The following is a 20,741-nucleotide window of genomic DNA, read 5'->3' as shown; positions in this document are numbered from 1 at the left end:
GGAGAGCCATGCTCTTTTTTGTTTAATTCCTACATAGGTCTGGTCTCTGGGTAATTTCGACCAAATGGTTCTCTGAGAGCTTTTGTAGGATTAGTTTGCAGAACCTCCTCCGGGTGGGTATAGCAATGGTATTTAATTCATAAGGTAAGGAATCTGCAGATAGATGTCTCTATCAGATGAACAAGTTACTTACCTTTGGTAACGTATTATCTGTTAGAGACACAGTCTAGCTGCAAATTCATTAACACCCTGCCCGTCCTCCCCAATCTGCAAACGATTTGTGCTGTAAGGGTTATACCCTTTTCAGTTCTGGTTTTATATACCTGTAATCACTGTTTCACAAAATTGTGTAATTCAACAGACCATTTGGTCTTACTTCTTGAAACTTGATTTGGTATTGCCATATCTTTCATTTCCATTTGCTTTGTCACAACATTGAGTCTTTCCTTATAGGCCTTGTCTGGGTATTACCATACCATTTTTTCCATTTTCTAACTATGTTTTAAAGATATATTGATCTTTTTTGGTGCACTGTTTCCACAGCCAGTTTCTACAGTTGCTCTACGTTTTAGCGTGAAAGGTTTCATAGAAGAAACTGTTGTCTGTGCACCGGAGAGGACTTCTATAACTTCACTGACGTCACATCTGGAGTCGGTGTCCTCATTGGGTCATAAGATGCCATCCCCCGGTGCGCAAAGGCACTGCAGAAAAAAATTCCAGATCCAGTCTGATGCCTGGGGAGAGTGCACAACTTAAGGGCTTTGCAGCTAGACTGTCTCTCTTCCAAATTATGCTTTACCAAAGGTAAGTAACTTGTTCTTCTAGTCATTGAATATGTGAGTGTTGGACATTCCAAGCTAGTCAGAGCCTGGCCATCTTGAGGTTAACTTGCTCGGGTTGTGCATCTGCATTGAAGAATATTTCTACACATCGATATTTGTGTGGTGACTGTCCTGTACAATACTACACCATGCATGAAGACATGTTCAAATGCCTTCAAAATATATTGCGTTGTACGTAGATGTTAGTTTGTGATAGTGACACACATGTATTGTAATTTCACACATGATCCCAAAAAAATAAACATGTCACAAACATGAATGTCATGGAGGAGGTAATAGGGAAGATTCAACTCTGCACATTGGAAAGAGCCTACTCCAGGGTTGATGTCAGGAGCGGTGGGAGAGGGGAACGTACTCCACAAGCGGCAACGAAGAAAAATGTAATATTTATTTAATTTTCCATCGTCTGTCGAGTACCCCTCTCTGCAACACTCTTATCTGCACTCGCCGCTCCTGGTTGATGTAAATGTTTTAGGAACAGATCAACAATTTAAGCTTGCTGTCAAGTCACTCTGCAGATGAATTAATTATTATGACCAGGCATAGCATTCAAAGATTTGAAGACCTTAGTTCCTCTCTCCTTGTCTGTTAAAGCTCTGGTGCTGTAAGGAAAATGTTCCTGCGTGTGGGGAAGTGACAAAAGTGGGTCATGTTTCCATCTAACTAGATTTTTAATTTTATGACATAACCTCATAAATGAGTTTCCATACAATGGTGGGTTGTATTTGTGAGATAAGGATGGCCCTTCAGCTGATGGGGGTAGGCTCGAGATGATTTGCCATGTTTAAAACATGAAATAGACCATATCTTTGTTTATTTATTCAATCTTTATTTCGGCCGAATTGACCATCAAAGATATACAAAAAAACACATGTAAAACAATGTAAAACCATCAGAAAAAGCAACAGCACATATTATACAGTGTAAAATCATTCTACCCTACAAAATAAGTACTACTAGGGTGAAAACAGATAAAAGACCATGCGTTTGAAATTCTTAGTGTTAAAATTAGGTGGGGAACTGCGACTTTAAAATACGGGTGCGAGTATGCCAGACATTTCTAAGAAATTTAGCTAGTACGAACACCGTTGGTCCTGAGACATCAGATTTTAAAATTCTGTACATCGGGAGGTACTCCCTACAACCAAAGTTTCTGATGAGTGGTAGGAGCCAATATTTCCTGGCGGCATTGTAGGTTGGACAGAACAAGACCACATGTAAGTCGGTTTCCTCAGCACAATTGCATGCCGGGCATTGCTTGGTAGAGGGCGGTGTTGACCAGGAGCTGGTGTACGACCGCAGTGGCAGTGTGCCATATCTCCATTGGAGAAATAGCTTCCTGGCCAGCACGGGAGTCATACCATCCAGAACCCTCTCCAGCCTGCATGAGTCCTTGCATTGCGTGAATACAGATGTTAAAGACCCCTCATCCTGACAATCTAAGACCATAGCTAGTTTCTGCTCGTGATAAGCATTGGCCAAGACTCTTCGTGGGATCCTTAATGAAGCATTAGCTGGATCAGACCATAGGTCGGGGAGCCCCAGTCTCACACAGGACTTTTTTATATATTTTATCCAGGGGATCTGTAAAGCTTTGGGGTGGGTTAAAAGCTCCCTCAGCTCTGCCCTGTAGGTAGAAAGTTCATCACTACTCCATAGCCTTCGCCAGAAGGCTAAGGGTCTAAGACCCAGTTCATCTGCTATTGGTCTCAGTCCCAGGTCCATCCTCAAAGGCAGGAGTGGTGTGCTAGACGGGAGTGCAACTAACTGTCTAATAAAATTATTCTCCGTTATAGACAGACTGTGGGAAGATGTGTGGCCCCACAATTCCGCCCCGTACATAACAGCACCCCTGGCCTGTGCCTTGTAAATCTGAAGGACCGGCCCCAGTGGTCGATATGTAGAACTTTTCATCAACCGGGCGATGTCGCCAGTGGTCTGCACGAGTTTAAGGTTAGCCCTGGTCTGGTGTGTTCCCCAAGACATGGTTTCATTCAACGTTACACCTAAGTATTCAAAGGTGGAAACTCTCTCTAGACGTGATGATCCCAGTAAGGGGTTCGGGCGTGATCTTTGGGTTGGGTTCAAGACCATAAACTTATCCAGTATTGGGGTATCTTTCATAGATTCACATGCCTGAATCATTCCCCGTCGCCGAGGCGGGAGTCCCACGGTAAATAAAAAAGCAGTGCCAAAAGCACTCTGTAGTAGTAGGCCCTAGAAAAGGCTCGAGGCCTATATTATAGTAGCCTATCTACATCATTATGCTAAAAGGACCAAAGTCTTTGCTCCAACCAATCAGCTTACAGCACCCTCTAGAACCTTCCCTGCAGAGCCAGCTCTCCTCAGATTTTCACCGCACGTCGTGTGGAAGGGAGTCTCCCTGAGTCTTGACTCCGTTTTTTTCTTCAGAGCTTCAAGATGTCTGACAAGAAGGCCTTGTTTAGACCTTGCAGAACCTGCGCGAAGAAGAGGGTCCATGTGGATGACCAGCATAAGGACTGCATTTATTGCCTTTATCCCAAGCATGAGGCAAAGAAATGTAAGATCTGCCTTACCTTCCCTTCTAAGACCTTAAGGGATAGGGAGGCCAGAGTCCTTTTGTGGCTTAAATCCTCTTCCACAGACGATGATGACAGAGCCTCTACCTCCAGAAAGAGGGCGAGGTCTCAAGAGGATAAGACAAGTGAGGGGAGAAAGCATGCTAAGACCTCCCACTCTACTTCAGGCTCTTCACAGAGATCCCAACATTCTGTCTCTAGAGCCTCAGCCACCAACGATCCGGCAAAGAAAACTGTGAGTAAGACTTCTCCTCTCCAGTGACTACTGTCTCTACCTCAACCTCTTCTTCTATGGATATGATATCCACTACATCTGTTACTACTCCGATTGTGTCTACAAAGATTTGTATTGTGACAAAAAGAACTCTCGTGGACGACTCTTCGACGAAGACGCCATCATCATCGAAAAATTTGTCATCCAAGAAGAGCCCGTCGACGAAGTCATCGACGCCGCCGTCGACGACTGTCTCGTCGACGAAGAAAGCATCGACGTCTATCCCGTCGACAACGAGCCCGTCTTCAGTTATCCCGTCGACGACCATCCCGTCGACGGTGGCTCCATCGACGTCGAGTCCGTCGACGACTGTCCCGTCGACGTCGACGACTGTCCCGTCGACGTCGAGCCCATCGACGACGGTCCCGTCGACGGCAAGTCTATCGTCGACGATGCCCTCGTCGTCTATCTCGTCGACGATAAACCCGTCGACGACGGCATCTTTTCAGCAGGTGGATGCACCTTTGTCACCGGGGCCATCAAGACCGATGGGATCAGCTTTACTAAGGCCTATCGCTGGGAATCAGGCCTTTTGTACGCCAATAGCGACAAAAAACTTTCAACTCGTGTCTTACAAGAGACAACAAGGTTCATATATATCACCACTTATGCCCTCTCATCTTCTAGAATCCTATGCTGATGATGAAGAAGATGACTTTGAGGACGATGATGATGACGGTGCTTTTGGTGTGGCACGTCACCCATCCGAGCTCGTCATCAAGTGCCAAGATGATGATGAAGATGATTCCTACGCTGAACACTACTACCAGGAGGATATCATAGTGCCTCATACATTGGAACATCAGAGACGGCCATGCCATCCCCTCCAACTCCACAACCTTCAGATTCACCGCCTGAAGATGTAGATGGTTTTCACAACCTGATGCAGAGAGCATCAACCAGGTTTAAGCTCCCGGTTACAGTGGAGCACACGGAGTGTTTTCTCCATGACTTTAAAGAGGAAACAAGAAAGATACCTAGAGCCATTCCCATTATTGAGTATATTTGGAAGGAAGGCATAAAAATAATGAAAAATGCATCTGTGCCTGCTGTGTTGCCAAGAATAGAAAAGAAATATCGTGCTCCGTTCTCTAGTCCGGCGTGCCTTATTGGTCATCCACCCCTGGATTCGGTAATCTCTCAGGCGGCGCAACAAAGGTCAAAGAACCCAGCTACCCCTATTTCTACTCCACCGGATAAAGAGGGGCGACGCTTAGACCTTATTGGGAAGAAGTTTTCCACTATGGTGGCAGCATCCATCAGGATAGCAAATTCAATGGCGATTATTGGGCGCTACGATCGCCAAATGTGGTCAGAAATGGCTGGCTTCATAGAGCTGTTGCCAGAGGACAAAAGGCAAGAAGCCAGGAAAATTCTAATGGAAGGAGAGCGGGCAGCGGAAGAATCCATCGACTGCGCTCTTGATATGGCAAATACGAATTTCAGACAGTTGGCTGGGGCAGCTGTCCTGAGACGTCAAGAGTGGTTAAAAGCCACTACATTTCGTCCAGAAGTTCAATTGAAAATACTGGACATGGCATATGACGGAGAGTCCCTCTTTGGGAAGCATGTCGATGAGGCTCTCCAAACGATTAAAACTGACACAGATACTGCAAAGTCGCTAGGGTCATTGCAATATAAAAGAGGATCGTTCAGAGGAGCAAGAGGACGAGGTTATTCGTCCAGAGGAAGTTATTACCAGCAAGGCAGGCAATATCAACAACAATACCGCCAGAACTATCAGTCCTCTTATAGACAATCTGGATCGGCTGGTTTCTCTCGCCAAGGAGGAAGAAGGCGCACAAACAACCAAGGACGAGACAGTCACAAGAAACAGTGAGAACAATTGGGCGCCACCTCCAATCCCTTACCTTCCCGTGGGCGTGAAGATATCTGCCTTCCAACAGCAATGGCAAAATATAACAACGGATCGGTGGGTGTTAGACTTGGTCCAGCATGGTCACACCCTAGAGTTCATCACCAAACCTCCAACAACTCCGCCCAGGGGTCCCCCTCCCCCTTGTCTTCACTTATTGTTCAAGGAAGTGCAAGCTATGCTTCTCAAGAATGCAATAGAGAAGGTTCCAAATCATCAGAGAGGGGCAGGTTTCTATTCCCGTTTTTTCTCATAAAAAAGAAAACAGGGGAATGGCGACCGATCCCAGACCTGCGCAATCTGAACAGGTATCTCAAGAAGCAGGGATTTCGAATGGTCACCCTCTCGGACATTCTCAGTTGCCTCAACGAGGGAGATTACATGGCTTCCTTGGACATGGAAGATGCTTACTTCCACATCCCAATCCACCCAAAACATCGAAAGTACCTCCGTTTCACGGTGGCCGGCGCCCATTATCAGTTCAAAGTTCTCCCATTTGGCCTCAAGTCGGCCCCAAGGATTTTCACAAAGTGCCTGGCTCCTGTGGCAGCAGCTCTTCGGGCAGCAAAAGTGCAGGTCTTCCCGTATTTGGACGACTGGCTAGTCAAAGGTCCATCAGAGGCCAAAGTAAGATACGACATTACAGTATGCCGCAATCTCTTCACATCGCTAGGCCTCACAATCAACAAAACCAAATCTCAAATGGATCCAAAACGAAACCTGTTGTTCCTAGGAGCTTGCTTGGACACAGTGGAATGCAAGGCATTCTTGTCTCGAGAGAGGCAGCTCCGACTGCAGGCGTTGGCCAAAAAACTGTCAAGAAAAAGGTCACTTTCAGTTCGCCTATTTGCATCACTTCTGGGGATGTGTTCTTCAGCCATCAACCTCATTCCATTGGCGCGTCTAAAGATGCGGCCACTGCAAGAGGAGCTAAACTGTCAATGGCATCAAGCGACAGGTTCATTCGAGGACACCATCACAATCACCAACAGGATGGTGCATGCACTCCAATGGTGGTCTGAGTTCAGCAATCTGGAAAAGGGGCTCTCATTCTTGCAGACTCCTCCGGATTTTATTCTGACAACGGATGCGTCCATGGAGGGCTGGGGTGGTCATCTCCAGGACCTGCAAGTGCAAGGAAAATGGTCTCAACAACACAAAAAATGCCACATCAACAGTCTAGAGTTGAAAGCCATTTGCCTGTCTCTTCAAGCGTTCCTCCCCAGGATAGTAGGATCCTCGGTCCTGGTCAGAACGGACAACACCACAAGCATGTTTTATATCAACAAGCAGGAAGGAACGAGATCAGCAACGTTATCCAAACAAGCCCAAGAGTTATGGAAATGGTTAACAGTTCACAACATAACTCTCAAGGTGGAGCACGTCAGAGGCCTCTACAACACCTTGGCAGACAAACTGAGCAGAACCTTGTCAGATTGCCACGAGTGGGAACTGGACAACGACCAGTTAATCTATGTGTTTCAGAGATGGGGCAAGCCCAAGTTGGACTTATTTGCAACCCAACAGAACAAGAAATGCCGGTACTACGCCAGCAGATACCCTCAACAGGGGTCAAGGGGGAATGCCCTCTCGATGCGATGGTCAGGGACCTATGCATACGCTTTTCCTCCGATCCCTCTGATTCCACGAGTGGTGCGCAAAATGAAAATGGAGAGTTGTCGCCTTCTCCTCATTGCTCCCAAGTGGCCTCGCCAGTATTGTTTTCAGGAACTCATGCTACTTTCTCAGGACCCACCGATCAAACTGCGGGTAACTCCAAAGCTACTGTCACGCAACGAGGGTCAGGTACTTCACCCAGATCCTCAATCGCTGAAATTGCACGCATGGCTCCTAACTTCCTAGAATTCGAACATCTCCAAATTCCTCAGGACTGCCGAGACATTTTAGAGAAGGCAAGAGCCCAGAGTACATTAAAAACTTATCGTCTCAAGTGGAAGCGTTTTTGCGCATGGTGCATCTCTAATGCTTTACACCCTATAGAGACGCCAGCAGAGAAGATATTACCCTATTTATTGCATTTAGCACAATCTGGTCTTTCTTTTTCGTCAACAAAGGTCCATTTAGCGGCCTTATCCAGGTACAGAAAGATGGCTAACACTCAATCACTCTGCTCCTCATCGCTAATCAAACAATTTATGAGGGGTCTGTTTCGGACTTATCCCCCAGTGAAGCCCTCACCACCGGAATGGGAGCTCAATACGGTTCTATCACAGCTGATGAAGCATCCGTTCAAGCCTATCCATAGAGCTGACCTAAAGTTCTTGACGTGGAAGATTGCTTTATTACTGGCGCTAACTTCCGCAAGAAGAGTGGGAGAAATTCAAGCTTTCACCATAAAGGAGCCCTTCTTGCATTTCTCACAGGCCTATGTCACTTTGCGAACGAATCCAACGTTCCCACCGAAAGTGCCTTCCCAGTTTCATCTAAATGAGCCTGTCAAGCTGAAAGTTTTCTTTCCAAACCCGTCAACCCCGGCTGAAAGAACATTGCATTCTTTGGACATCAAACGATGCTTAAAATTCTATCTTCAGAGAACCAAGACTTTGAGAAAGTCAGATCAACTGTTTGTAGCTTATGGCCAGACTACATTGGGGAAAGCGGTTACTAAAGCTACAATTTCAAGATAGATAGCATCTGCTATTCAATTCTGCCACGTCAAGGCTAATCGACCATTGACAAGGTCTGTTCGATCTCATTCCACAAGAGCTGTGGCAGCGTCTGCGGCTTTGTTTGCATGAGTGACGCTTGAGAACATTTGCCGTGCTGCGACATGGAAGAATGTCCACACGTTTACAAGACACTGCTGCCTACAATCAGCAAATCAGGATGATGCGGCAGTGAGCCAAGCTGTTTTACGTCACCTGTTTCCATAAGGAGTATATTCAGGTACTAATGTTGGCTTATTTCATATAAAGTGCATGCCATTCAATAGAGTGCTTTAAATATGCAGATATATGCTAACATGTTGTGTATTTTTGTATGATGCTTAAGATTTCTTTCCAGAAGGAAAATGCACAATTTCAATGTTGAATTTGAACATGATTTATTAATAGAACAATCTCGAGGCGTTTGTTGGTTGTTGAAGATACATTCATGGGGGTGCACTGCACTAAGTCTCCCACCATCCGCAACCGACTTTGCCTGGCTTACTGCTTGCTATTCTGATTCAGGCATGTGAATCTATGAAAGATACCCCAATACTGGATAAGAAAACAAGTTACTTACCTGTAACTTCAGTTATCCAGTATTGGTATCTTTCATAGATTCACATGCACCCACCCTCCTCCCCGGAGAGTCAGTTCTCTAAGTTGGGGATACTTGTTCCCACTTGTGCTACGAAAATCTGAGGAGAGCTGGCTCTGCAGGGAAGGTTCTAGAGGGTGCTGTGAGCTGATGTGTTGGAGCAAAGACTTTGGTCCTTTTAGCATAATGATGTAGATAGGCTACTATAATATAGGCCTCAGGCCTTTTCTAGGGCCTACTACTACAGAGTGCTTTTGGCACTGCTTTTTTATTTACCGTGGGACTCCCGCCTCGACGACGGGGAATGATTCAGGCATGTGAATCTATGAAAGATACCAATACTGGATAACTGAAGTTACAGGTAAGTATCTTGTTTTCTTAGTTTTTGTGGCATTGATCTCCAGCCCCCTTTCTGTGCAGAAGGTCACAAAAGAATCGAGGATCCTCTGTATCCCCATGGGGGTTTTGGACAGCAGCAGGGTATCATCTGCAAACATAATTGCAGGCACCCTGCTGCCGTTCAACTTCGGAGCATCGGTGTATTCAATGCCGTTGAGAGGGGCAATTACCCCGTTGACTAAGAGGCAGACCAGGGCCGGTGCCAAAACACAAACCTGCCTAACCCCCCTGTCAATGGGGAATCTGTACGTCAATTCCCCAAGCTTCCCGCACCTGACCCGGGCATAGTTGTTAAGATGCAGTCTCTGTAGAATTATCAGAATGTCCGGAGGGACCCCCATCTCGCCCAGGACACTCCAAAGTTTCCCTCTGGGCACTAGGTCGAAGGCGGCCCTCAAGTCCACAAAAATAGTGTATAGGCTGCCACCTTCAAATACCGCTGTCCTCCAATAGATAATATTCAAACGGAAGACCTGGTCCACTGTAGAGACTCCCTTCCTGAATCCCGCCTGATATGGGCTGAGGGCACCCGTCTCCTCAGCCCAGTCCTGGAGGCGATTCAACAGTATCCTACCAAACAGCTTCTGGGGCACGTCAATTAAGCTGATTGGTCTGTAATTGGCTGGGAGCAGGAGCGAGCCCTTCTTAAATATAGGGACCACCTCTGCCCCCAGCCAAGTACTCGGGATTTCCATACCGTGCAGGACTGCATTGTACACAGTGGCAAGGTAGGGGGCCCACACATCGGGCTCCTGCTTGAACAGGTCCCCGGGGAGACCGTCCAATCCTGGGGCCTTTCCAGATGTCAGTCCTGCAATTGCTGCCTTGACCTCCCTCACTGTTATCAGGTCCCCATCATACTCTGCCAATCTATTACCGATGTCAATCGCAGTTTCTCCCAGCTCTGGAAGTGTGCCTGCCACACCCCTGCTGCAATATTTGGCTCTATTGCCGAGTGGAGGCTCCCTGACCCCCCATTTACCACTCGCCAAAACATTCGGTGGTCTCTTGTTGCGAGGGAACTAGTGAGCTCCTCCCATTGGTTCTCCTCCCATTCAATTTTAGCGTGGGCGACTAGTTTTTTGTATGCCCGTCTACTTTCTCGTAGCTTCTCTCCGCCTATTCCCTCCTTGATGGTTCTAAGAAGTTCTCCCTTTGCCTTCCTGCAGGCTGCATTGTACCATGGGGATTTATGTTGCTGCCCCCTCCTCAGATTCTGTACCTTGCTAAAGAGCTCTGATGCCGCTCCCTTTATAAGGTCCTCGTGTGCCTGATATAATTTGTTATGGAAATCTTTATTACCCACATCATCAGCGAGCTCTCTCACTTTTTCCAAAATTGGAATTAGTCCAGCGTAGATCCTCGGGAGTTTCACTTGACTCGTGGCTAATTTTTCCCACCTGATTCTTCTCCTGTTGTTACCCAATAGAAGGTCGGGCTTGTTCACCTCCTTAGTTAAGGTAGAGGGTTCTCTACCAGGGTGTATGAGATCAAGTTCTAAAGCGTTGTGGTCGCTATCTAGTCTTTCGGTGACCCTAAAGTCCAAGATGGATAACCAATTCACTATCTGTACAAGGGCGTAGTCCAAGCGGGACTCTCTGCCCACTCTGTTGTACGTGGGTCTGCTTGGTATATCAGACTTGGTACGCCCATTGCAAGCTCTGATTCCATGCTTTAGGGTTAGGGCAGTAAGCTGCAGTGCTACAGGTGTCCATGCCTTCGGGGGGGTGCTACTACTGAAGGTACTGCCCACCTGGACTCTTCTTCCATGGGAAAACCCTCTAGAAGGCCGGCCTTCGGTTCAAAATGAGAATTTAAGTCACCTCCCACTACATAGGGTGTGTCCCTTGGAATTTCAGATAGATAAGCTGAAAGCTCATCGATGGTGGGAGATTCTCGCGAGACTCCCACTGGCCTAGAGTAGATATTTATCAAGGCGAGTTTCGCTAGGGTCGGCCAGGCCAATAAAACCACTAAGATATCGTCCGATGGCACCGGTAACCGTGAAGCCTGACACCCTAGGTGGGATGCCACCCAGGTTGTGAGTCCACCCGAGGGGCGGCCCTTGCCCTCCCACTTAGCCGGCATGGAAAATGACTGGTAGCCCTGTTGCCTATATTCTTCCCTAGCCCAGGTCTCCTGGAACATACAAACATCCCCAGTCTCAATATAAGTTACCCAATCATGCATGTCCAGCTTGTTGGCTAGGCCGGCCACATTCCACCAGATTAATCTCAAGTGCGCCGGAGCAACAGCAGGGGGGATTACAAGGGTAGAAATGCGAGGGAAAGCGATGCCCGGTGTTACACCAGTTGTTACATCAGGACCATTGTCAGAGGTAGGTCTATTTGGGTCAGCTGATTCACTACGACCGTTATCTGAAGTCACAGGATTTAAGTCAGGATTTGAGGACAGTCAATCGACCCCATCCAGTCCATTCAGACAGTTAAATCGATTGTAGTCGAAAAAGGGTGTCTCCGGAGGTCGATAGACAGGTCGTGCAGCGTACCCCCTGTGTCTGGATCTCCGTTCAACCCTTGTCCAGTTATCCTGTGACAATTCATGGTGCATACGAATAGGGGGGAAGAAAAAAGAGACTGGTAAGGTCTGTATGGTGGAATCGGGTGATCTATTTGACCCAGCGCATATATGTGATACTGTCCCAGGGTCTCGGAAGGTCACCATAATACAATCCCCTATTATTGTTTTTCTCATTTTCCCCAACCAAGGTACCCTTCTCACCATAATGATTTCGTTATTGAAATGAGCTGGGAGAGGTCTGTTCCAGTTCAGCCATTTGATAATTTTCCTCTTGAGTGAGTGGAAGTTCTCACTTTCACCCATTTCAAGAGGAGGAGCACCCGCCAAAACCACCGTAAGGCTGTTAGCCTCCGGCGGCAAGTCGGGTCTCCGAGGTCTGGGAACAGGCCTGTTAGGGAATAGGGGAGCAATACTAACATTCGGTGGATCCCCAGAATTTGTACCCGGGGCTGTGCCGAGGGTAACTGGGCCTGCTGGTTGTAGAGGTAGGATATTAGAATTGCTAGATGGTATTGGAACTAGGTTGGCCATGAGTGGCTGCAAAGGGGGGACGGCAGCCGTACCCAAGGAAGGTCCCACGTTTATAGGAAGGTTTTGGGTGTTAAGGGAAGTTTTAATTGGCGGATTGGACTCGGGGGTTCTACTCTGTTTGCTGGCCGAGGTTTTCAGGCAGCTTATGGTTGCCTCCAATATCGTAAGTCTGATCTCTACTTTTTTCAGACTCTCGCTAATGGGGAGCAGGAGTGATCTTAGTAGAAATTCTATGTTCCCCAGGGAAGTGGGAGGAGATGATATATTTAATGAATTACCCCCCTGGTCGCTAGTGGAAGCAGTGGTATTAGTATTGGTACCCTTGGCATTAGATATGAGCCTATCAGACGTAGAAACGGACTTGTGTGCTTTTCCAAAGTCAGAATGGGGGATCTTGGTCTTCCCCTGCCCGCCCTTCAACTTCCTTCTGCGCTTATTTGGTGGTGGGCCATGTACCTGTGCCACAACAGTTTGCTTCAGTTTGGTTTTCCTAGTTTTAGCAAGGGGGGGTGTTTAAGTGACTAAGTCAACAGCCATACTACTAGAATTTGTAAGAGGGATAGTGTCCAAGGTCCGTTCAGTAAATGAGCAGAGATTGGAAGTACTATCCCGCAGTAATAGGGGGACGCCTTCTTGGGATGATGGATCCTGGCTAACATTGAGGGAACCTCCCTCTTGGGAGATAGGATAGGGGATTATATCGCTAAGGGGCCTATTTTTCATATGCTCAATAGAGCGGCGACGCTCCGCCCTACGCTTCTCCAAGGAGGTTTCCTTACCCCCTCCCCCTTTGCCGTTTTGAAATAATTGTCCAAAGTCCAGTTGTTGCCTCCCCCCACCTTCGCTGGTGTTCCCGCTGGGGTCGGTGATGGCATGTCCAGAACCTATATCAGGGTCCAAATGGGATTTAGAAAGTACAAGCGAAAGAAAGTTGGCCCAGCCCAGCCTCCTCTGGCCTCTGACGGCCACAGACGGTCCCGCCCTTGTCCCGGGCTTCTCCCGGCGCACTCCCGCGCGCTCCCGCGCAGCGGGATCACGTCAACCTTTAACTAATAGTGTGGCTAGCGGGTGGGCGGGGCCGGCAGGGAGAGCAGCCCAGCTGGTCCAATGGGGCGCGCAGGGACTGCTGGTCCTCGGAGTCCCTGCTGTAGCTCGCAGGCCTGCCGGTCGAGGAGATACTGCCCCCTTTGCAAAGTCCAAACAAAGGTTCCTGTACGAGCTGCGGGACCCACGAAGCGGGTCCGGCGAGGCGTAGCTTCCCGCAGTTACCGGGTCCAGGAGTTGAAGGAGAGTAGAGACGGCGTGCAGCGTTACACTGAGGAAGCCTTTCTTTGTAATTAAAATGGTACCTTCACTGGCTGGGCCCCCGGCTGAAACGCAGTCACGTTCTTTGTTTCAACTGTTTTCATATCATGTCCTTGGTACCGTTCTTGAAAGTTCCCTCGAATTGGGCATCTTTGTCATCAACCTCTGAAGATTAAGGAAATCTATAAATTCCTAATAAAAAGCAGTGCTAAGCGCGCCAGCCACCAGCCCAGACGGCAACGTCCGTCACTCCAGAGACGTACTACGTCATAGTCCTTGGTTATCGGTGAACGTGCACAAACAGTTGCACGTTCTCGTAGGATGGCTCTAAGGCACCAGAGAATACCGGCCCGTCACAGCCAGGTTCAAAGTCCAACAACCGTTAAAGGCGAGTAACTTATTCTTCGAACTACCAATACTTCTGGCCCAAGAGTGAATGCATTTAAGAGATACCATGTTATTTATTCAGCTTTAGTAGTTCTCTCCATCATGTGTTGTTCACACCTCTTCTGTTGCAGGTTAGAGACGTGGGCAATAGTGATGGAATCCCGTGGAAAGGAAGGCCTTGGGCATCAGTGCCATTCCTTGCTGTTTTGACTAATTCCTCTAAATCTCAGATGATAATTTTGATTGCTGACTGCAAACCCTCCTTGTCGTGCATCTCTTTTCTGAATATCTTTTCTTTTTAATCCATAGATTGAGGAAGAGATGGTGGCATTGCAGAACGAGCGCACGGAACGCATACGAAGCCTTTTGGAGCGACAGGCCAGAGAAATCGAAGCCTTCGACTCGGAGAGCATGAGGCTAGGGTTTAGTAACATGATCCTCTCAAACCTCTCCCCCGAGGCGTTCAGCCACAGCTACCCGGGAGCTTCTGGTTGGTCCCACAATCCTACTGGGGGCCAAGGAGCTCACTGGGGTCATCCCATGGGAAGCCCACAACAAGCATGGGGTCACCCCATGCAAGGTGGGCCTCAGCCATGGGGTCACCCCTCTGGATCCATTCAAGGATTGCCTCGTAGTAGCGCAATGGGGGTCCGCAACAGCCCCCAGTCTCTGAGGCGGACAGCTTCAGGGGGACGGACAGAGCAGGGCATGAGCAGGAGCACAAGTGTTACTTCACAAATATCCAATGGCTCACACATGTCTTATACATAACTTTCAGCAAGAGGTGGAGAATGGCAATTCCACTGGAGCCATTTGCCAATGGGAACTGCCTACAGCCATTCATCACAGTAGCCTCCTCCCACTGGTACTGTGGCACCAAGCTTCGTGCACATGGTGTATTTTATTCCTTTTGTAAAGCATTATGGTTTGTGTTTACTAACTCGGATGTCATACAATTGGGCTGCAGGATTTTTTTCTTGTGGAAATTAAGGGGAGTCAAGGAGGGAGAGATACAGGAAAATAATGTAAGAAATGTTCTTGATGACTGTCATCAAAGCTTGTTTTCCTCAACACTACTGCCAAATCTAAACCCTTTACCGAGCACTCCTGATTTTCCTGCTGGCAATGGTGTCCCTCAACAGCAGGCCTGGTTTAAGTACATGAGTAGACACTCTATTTTCATGTTAACAGGTTACATTCGCACGAGGAAAGACCATCATATGCTAAATTGTAGTATGTTGAGTTGGCAGTGAATTCGTCTGATTGAATGTGTCTACAAGATAGTTCATCTGTTTCCTGCAAGCCTTTATGCCTGAGCGCTCATTATGCCATAGCCAAAAATATTTGTTGAGGGTTGGCTCATTCTGTACACTTGGGTAACCACAACATCCAGTAGGTGCAGTCCTCATTGCCACGTATGAAAGAGCCCACTGGCTACTAAATCTGAGTTAATGAATTGTATCATATTTTAAAATTTTAATTATAATTTAGTCGGAAAGTCATTACCGCTCCACCTACGCAGACATTTTTGCAGTCTAGTGACAGCTCAGCCTGCGCCTTGTTTTTCGGCGATGTTTGGTCAGTCAGTGTCAGTTTGCCGGTGCATTTTTATTGTTTTCCGACTTGATAAAGTATAAGTAGAAATAATATAATTAAATGCTAAGTTGATAGTTTATCTACATGAATTTCCGATTGCACTGCAAATCCCAACGACTTAAGAGAAGTCATTAACTGACTTTTCAAGAGCGCATCTCTGCTTTCTGTTAAAAGAACGACAGTCAAGATGAAGACATCCGTCAAAATAAAGTCAGCCGTGCTAGCCAAGTAGCTGTTAAAGCGTTCTTGTTACACTACACACCCACACTTAGAAATTCAGTTTTAGGCAGACTGACAGTTGCTTCCTCTGTGCCATAAACAATCATGGGTGGTCTGAACCAGTTTTATTGTCGCAGCTGCAGACACACTTGTATCGCTGTTTGTGTAGACCGCATTGAATGGGAGGGTGTTTTGTTTCTCCTCATTTCCATTGCTTGTAGTGTTTAATTTTACCTCTTATCTCGTTTCCACTCAAGCTTGGGTTTAGCTCGCTCATTTTCTGCTTTGGTATTGCTTGTGTACATTTTTTGGGTTACGAGAAGCAGTCGAATGTGTTTTTAAGCGGAAATAGTTTACCTTCCTCATTCACATCCATCCATTCTTCACTAACCAAACAAGTGCATGGGTGCGATTTAAATGTCCTATTTTCTTAGCTCCCGTAAAAAAAATTTAATAAACTGTTTTGCTCCGATGGTGAACACTCAACTGGACAGTGCGTTAAGCAGGGCTGTACTCGGGAATCGTTGTCACTGTATCCAATGTAACTATTACAAATGCGCATTAAATGCCAACGCCTCTCGCGTGCTAGCACTTTAAACGCAGTGACAACATTTCCATTACTATTACAAAAGCATCTAAGAGGGTTGCAAATATTAAATCCCCAGAGTCCGCTTTGTGCCATTGTTTAACCAATTATTTATCCATACAGATTCCACCATGCAAGAGATGGAAATAAAAGGAAAATGAATCTGTTTCTTTGCCAAGGCCTCTTAAAACTTGATTTTGCTTACGCTAAACTGTTTTATATGAACATGCCAGTTGATTAGTGACGTCTCTGACATTTTTTATACACGTTAGTCCCAAGCCGAATACTTCAAAGTATTAGTTTCATAAATATGTAATCTGCTATTAAGCCAAAATGTATCAGTTTGTGAAACTATTTTTAGAGTCATCTGTTAATATTTCGTTTGAACACTGATGTCACATACCAGAGGAGGAAAACGAGTACTGAAGTTCCAACCTAAAAAAAAGCGTTTTCTGGGATATTGAAGAAGAGTTTCGTAATATTGCCCGTGGCATACATTTGAAGGCTAATAAGAGACATTTCTTGAGTGAATGATTGCAAAGTCATTCCTACCATTGCCATGGCTTTAAGAGCGACAACAAGGGCGGACCTATGCTGAGAAAAGCTGGCAATAACTAGAAAAATTGTATTTTGGTTAGGTAGTTGGCGATATGTTCATGCTGTAGTGTAGTTCCTGAACAAAGCGAAGCAGCACTTTGACCTCCTGTCCCCACATACCAGCGTGCTGGCTGAATTTTCCACGGTCTGAAGAGTGACCTTTGTTGCAGCATTCATAAATGTACCACATTGTCATATACTAATTTGTATTGACGCTCTCGTCTTGGACCTTTTCAGCTGAAAAATTAGGATGCCTCTGGCAGACGGATCTAAAATAATAAGAGCGTACTCTAATTGCTTCTCGCTCATGCAGCGTTTGGAACACCACCTGTAGAATCTACCACTTTCTGAGCCAGTGCATCTCTGCACTGTTAAATTTCTCCGTTGACAAAAAAAAGTGATAAGTATAGGTGCTGTCCTGTAATTAGTGTTCTTGTACGAGGTTGTTAAGGGAAGTAGAATAAAGAAAAATGCAGCTGATCACTAAACCATTGACTGAATGCACAATAAAGTTTCTCTCTCTGGTATCAAATAAATATAGAAATAGTTATTGCTGTCAGTTGTTGAGTACCCTTGCCTTTACAGGCATATCGCATGTCATCTATCTTAAACAATTAGTTTAACATTGTTACAAAGGAATAACACATTTATTTATCAGACTCCTAATATTGTAGCAAGAATATTAATTTACTTTAAGTGTTAAGTTATCCTGTTTTACATGCTTAAGTCCGTACAGATTGTTCCCTTGTGTGTATCTTGGATCTTAGTTTGTATTCCATCTTTCACAGTAGAAAAGTCTTGCTTCTTTCCAGGCTAAAATACTTCATTTGGATACATTTATTATAGACTATTTGCTAACCATTTGTCTTCTATATGCCCCATTCAAATTCATAGCAGCGCCCTATTTCACCCAGTACACCAGAATGTGTGCTAGTTTTTCTGATGGTGACAGCTCTGCACGCCTTCCTCCTTTAGTTTACTTTGGCACTAGCAGTTATTTACTTTAGGACAATGAACTCATTGCCAAAAATCTATGTATTGTTGTGCCAAACTCCACAGGAAGTTTTCGAAATTGGAGTTGGTTAATTAAGTGCTCTGTGTGGCATTACACAATGCAGGCCTAAAACGTGTTTTAATGTGGTAGTCCATAGGTACTGCTGAAGTAAGACTAATTAAATTTAATAAACTAGAGTGTCTAGAGAATTCTAATCACAGAAAAAGGCGTTCTTCACTGCTTGTTTGTTTATTTTACAGGCACCCAATTTTACCGGCACCCATTTAAGTCATAATAGAAGTGTTTGTTTTGTGAGCAGTCCCATAAACTTTTATCTAAAATGTGTGTTTAAACAGAGTGGATTTAATCTTCTCTACACTGTTCAGCTCCCCAGCCATCTTGCAAAATGACACCATGCTTGTCATTCCATTGACACGCACAATCTCCTAGACATTTGGTGTTTTCAAGATGATCAGGGAAAGCAATAAGGGAGCATCCACAAACAATTGTACATTCTAGTAATTCGGGTCCCTAAGAAACCTGGTCTCGTCATAGCAAGTTTCAAAGTCCAAATGCAGTAGGACACCAGCATTCAGCAACATTTTATTTTCATACAAACCGGAAGGGCTTTAGCGTGTGTTCGGTCTCCACTTAGAAGCCAAGATTTGGGAATCCTCATGTTAATACACTGGCAATTGATTTCTTAATTTCACGTGTTCTTTCTTCTTCTCAACTGACAGCACTTAATTGGATGGAGTGAGGTTTTAAACCTAAAATGTTAGCCACAGGATTCAAAGTTGAATTTTTATTTAGCCAAAGTCTATATACGTCAAGCTAAAGGAATGCCGAGGAAATTAAGATAAGAAGACATTTGTATTATGGATGCCTTCTCTACCTTTTGTGGCTTAACCAGTTCCATTCTTACAACCGTTCAAAAACCATGACCTTGCTTAAACACTCATTTTCTATTTAGCAAGACCGTACAGGTCATCTGTAACTGACAGCTTTGATCCATAATACAGAGGTAACTGGCCTTAGCATAAATGCTTTACAAGTAACAAGTTAATATTATCTGATGGTATGCGAATTAAAAAGGTAGAAAAACAATGATTTGGGTGAAACCAATGTTCATAACACCTGAATTCAAATGACCTGCCTCATTTCACATTATCAGACTTTATTGCCCCGTATTTCGAAACATATCATTAAATCTATAGTAACTCACCTTTCCTGCCTGTGAAAATATTCACCTGCTTAACATGGAACAGATTTTTCCAGTGGGTTTATGTTCTCAAAAGACAGTGGTTTGCAGATCCGAAGTTCACAAAATAGAAAAGTTGAGACCCAGAACATTCCCATCTGTTCCCAGAATGTGTAAGAAACTTTTTAGAATTTTAGCCGATTGAATAGATTCAATGTATGATCTCTGGTATCTGGATTGCACATTACTAAAATGGATAGGTTAATGGGGATATTCTTCCTCAGCGTTTCCCAAATCAAGCAATCCAAATTCGTCATAGGTTTTTAGAAGATGGAAAGAATAGACCCGAATTATCAACATTGTATACTTTTCAGTGCATTGTCTGTTGATCAGTAGCATGCACCTAGGCTATTTCTGATGTCCACATAAAACCCACTTCCTTGGCCTAATGTAGTGTGCCTAACAGTAGTGTGTACAGGCGACTGACGGACTTGTTGAGCGTTGCCTTTACTCTTGTTTACATATGAAAGGGATAAATGTATACTTCAAATCATAAATCTAGAATAAACATTCTCCATCTTACTGCTTCAGACAGTTGCTTTAAAATGGGATCTCACCTCTCCAGATAGTGTTTTTTCATGCCTCAAGGGATTGAGATCTTTTGAAGGCAAACATGTTGATAGCAACTGTTCCTTCCTTAGCAGTATCCGTTGACAGCATCTGTGTTTTGTTAATCTTTTGATAGTGCAGCACAGGTATGCCCATGCAGGCTCTGGTAACTTGTCAGAGAGCTTACATCTCTGTCGCCTCATGATAATGGATATGATCGCCTTTCAAGTGCAGTGGTAAAACCCTATTCCAGATACTTCTGGCGTTGTAATATCAAAATTGTAGCAATCCAAATTATTTAAAATGTTTCCTCATAGTGCAGCAGTGTTGCCTTTCACAGTTTCCATTGGTTCTTGATTGTTTTCTTACAATACTTCATACTGCCTTTCCTCTTTAACTTCTGCCCGTACCACCAATTCATAACCGGACCTCAGTAAAGAAAAAAATGGTTTACTCATTCTACACAGAAGGCTGTTTATCACACAGTCTGTTCTTAAATGACTAATGTTACTTTTGGTTAAGAGGTAACATTATTTCAGTTGCATCTGAGGAATTGAAAAATTTGTTTTTCAAATAAAAAAAAAAAGATCTGGGCATGGTGTCCTACTGACTGAAGTAAAATGAATGCCGCAGGACCTGTGTATTTTTGAGCCTAGTTTGCTTGCCCTCTGTTTTTGATGGCCTGGTTTTCTTTGATGCGTCATTGCAGCAATCCTATAAGCGTCAGCCCACTGTTAATTCATGAATTTTAATTTTTGAGGTTAGTGTTAATGGGAAGAAGGTGCTCAGTAAGCTTTAAATTTCGCCCTACTGATGTCAAATTAGAATAAAAATCCTGTAAATGCCTGGATTATAATCCAGGACTTGTGGATGTACCTTGAAGCCATATGACTTGCGTCTGAGCATCTCACTATACCCCTTCTGTGTAAACCATTGCTGAGTTCAAAATCTGTTTTTAC

At 45.2% G+C, this 20,741-nt stretch overlaps 1 protein-coding gene across 2 annotated transcripts in view; it reads left to right on the top strand.

Moving 5' to 3' along the window:
• The window catches only part of TAOK1 (TAO kinase 1), a 1,246,355-nt gene extending 1,226,279 nt beyond the window's left edge, over window positions 1–20,076 (top strand). Inside the window, exon 20 of one of the 2 annotated variants that reach the window (XM_086955104.1) lies at window positions 14,290–20,076. In XM_086955104.1, the coding sequence (XP_086811230.1) occupies window positions 14,290–14,751 (462 nt within the window). In that variant the 3' untranslated portion in view covers window positions 14,752–20,076. The remainder of the gene's footprint in view (window positions 1–14,289) is intronic. The other variant, XM_086955103.1, reaches the window with a different exon arrangement.
• Window positions 20,077–20,741: the final 665 nt, after the last annotated feature.

This window comes from Lissotriton vulgaris, chromosome 2_1 (assembly GCF_964263255.1).
Source record: "Lissotriton vulgaris chromosome 2_1, aLisVul1.2, whole genome shotgun sequence".
Lineage (NCBI taxonomy): Eukaryota > Metazoa > Chordata > Amphibia > Caudata > Salamandridae > Lissotriton > Lissotriton vulgaris.
Note: the sequence above shows the minus strand (reverse complement) of the source record. Positions and strands in the feature narration are given on the sequence as shown.